Source organism: Dichomitus squalens, assembly GCF_000275845.1.
Source record: "Dichomitus squalens LYAD-421 SS1 unplaced genomic scaffold DICSQscaffold_47, whole genome shotgun sequence".
Taxonomy (NCBI): Eukaryota; Fungi; Basidiomycota; class Agaricomycetes; order Polyporales; family Polyporaceae; genus Dichomitus; species Dichomitus squalens.
This window is the reverse complement of record NW_006766929.1, coordinates 231,471-233,559: the sequence shown is the minus strand read 5'-3', so window position 1 is coordinate 233,559 and position 2,089 is coordinate 231,471. Positions and strand designations below refer to the sequence as shown.

The 2,089-nt window shown below is 59.3% G+C and overlaps 1 protein-coding gene across 1 annotated transcript; it reads right to left on the bottom strand.

The window, feature by feature from the left end:
* Positions 1–33: 33 nt before the first annotated feature.
* On the bottom strand, positions 34–882 carry DICSQDRAFT_173535 (uncharacterized protein; the record flags this gene model as incomplete). The annotated part of the gene is made up of 1 exon (XM_007369348.1): positions 34–882. One exon carries the CDS (start codon positions 880–882, stop codon positions 34–36), a length of 849 nt encoding a protein of 282 aa, XP_007369410.1.
* Between the last annotated feature and the right edge of the window lie 1,207 nt (positions 883–2,089).

Below are 2,089 nucleotides of genomic sequence, written 5' to 3'. Positions count from 1 at the left end.
AGCCCGCACGCGCAGCGTCTAGTGTGGCTCGGATCAAAAACCCTCCTTCTCCTTGGCAAGGCTGACGGCGGCAATGCGATCGCTGAGCTCCTTGAGCTGCGAACGGAGAGCGACCAGCTCGTCCGAGGTCGAGGGGTTCGAGGACGGGGTGGGGTTGGGTGGAGTGGCAGTGGACGCGGCTGCTTGCTGTCCTCGCGGGGGCTTCTTGCAGTTCTGCTGGATGTGGCCCTTCTCGCCACAGTTGAAGCAGGACCGTTCCTCAGGTCCACGTCGGTCCGCTGCCACTCGTTCACCACGGCGGCCCCAGCCCTTGTTCTTGGGCATCGCCTCGGCGCGTTCGGCCAGTTGCTGGTCCATGCGCAGGGCGACCTTCTGCGCCTTCTCCAGTGTGTCGACCTCGTGCGCCGTGACCGCGAACTCGTTCTGGATCTTGTACGGCAAACCATCTACATAGCGCGCCCGCTTGTCTTTGTCGGAGAGCGGAGTGCGTGCCGCGATAGCGTTGAAGTTCGCTGTGTAGTCCTTGGCTGTGCCGAGCTTGTGCGATGCCTTGCACAGCTTGACGAGTTCGGAGAGTGCGGCCTTCTTATTGTCGACCGCACAGAAGTGGGCCTTGAAGGCCGTCTCGAAGGCACCCACGTTCGACCAAACAACCTTGCCGTCGGCGAGATCGATGATGTGGGGCCCAGCCCATCGAGCGGCATCATCCGTCAACTTGTTCAATGCCATGATCCATGCGAGGTTGGCCGCGATCGATGAAGCTACCAGCTGCATATGGTAAAGCTTGGCCATGGCAGTGAAGCGGAGTCCGGCCTGAGCTTCCTTGCCATCGTAGTCCCGAGGTGCGAGTTGGCTGAGAAGCTTGGAGTCGATGGCCGACATGGTGGGGGATGGACTACGAGGGGATTGCACGCTTGATTCGGAGCGTGATGGGTTTCGTGGGGGTCTCGGGGGTGGTTCAGTGGTTTCCGGAGGTTCAAACGCACCTGGAGCTCGTCGTTCTAGACGATTGGTGACGAGCGAGATGGTGGTGTCGAGTGGGATACGAGATCCTCCGGCAGGAGATTCAGTTCGGGGGGAGCCGCCTGGGCTAGGGATACGGCTTGGGGCACGGGTTGCTGAGCGACTGGGCTGTCTAGTCCCTGGTAGGCTGATGGACACGAGTACAGCTGCTCGTAGCGGCCATCCTGACTCAGTTGTCGTTGGGAGGGGAGTCGCTAAGCGAACCTGGATGAGCGCGCCTTGTTCCTCCTCAGGTCGTATGTGGTGTGGGAACTGGGACCAGTCGGTATCGCTGTCGTCCCCGTTGTCCAACCGGTGAGGGCAGGGTTGGCTCGGGCAGATGTGCCACTGCTGATAGTTGAGGTTGTAGTGTTGGTCTTCTACGGCGACAGGATGAAAGCCATGGAAAAAACGAGCTACAATCCAGGATGGAAAGGTGGGGGAGACAGTGATAAACGGAGTGTTAAACGTGGGAGGGCGCTGGTGCCTGTGAGGTAGTTTCGACCTAATGTTACGACTGACTGTCGAGCGAGTGAGTGGAGACGAGCGAGGCAGGCAGGAGCGCCGACGAGCTCTGATCGCAGTGAGACTGGAGCGGAGCTCAACAGGCAGGACTGGAGACAAGGGGTGTAGGACAATAGCGGACGTGGGGACAAAGGGAGCTATTGTCCGTGTGTGGACAAAGGGAAACCGTAGCGAGTAGTGAACAATAAGGAAACGTACGAGGCAGTGGTCCGAATCGAAAAGGAAATGTAGCGCCGTGAGGGCGGTTCGTGACAATGCTGCCTGCCATGCATGCGCTGTGGACTGTTGTGGTGCGCTTTGTCGCTGCCTACAGTGCCACAGAGAGGTAACCTATGTCGGCATGATCTCTCTCTGCCTCGACTGCGTTCTTTGAAGGCGTGTGGCTGACAAGTCTCCCTTCTAGAACCATACCTCTTGACACTATGTCTGGTGCTCTCTACAGTGCTGTCCCTACCGCCTTTGACGGCCGCAACTACCTCGAGTGGGCGCAGCCGATGAAGTCGTACCTCAAGGCACAAGGGCAGCGGGGTTCGATCATCAACACCCAGCCTACCGATGCCGA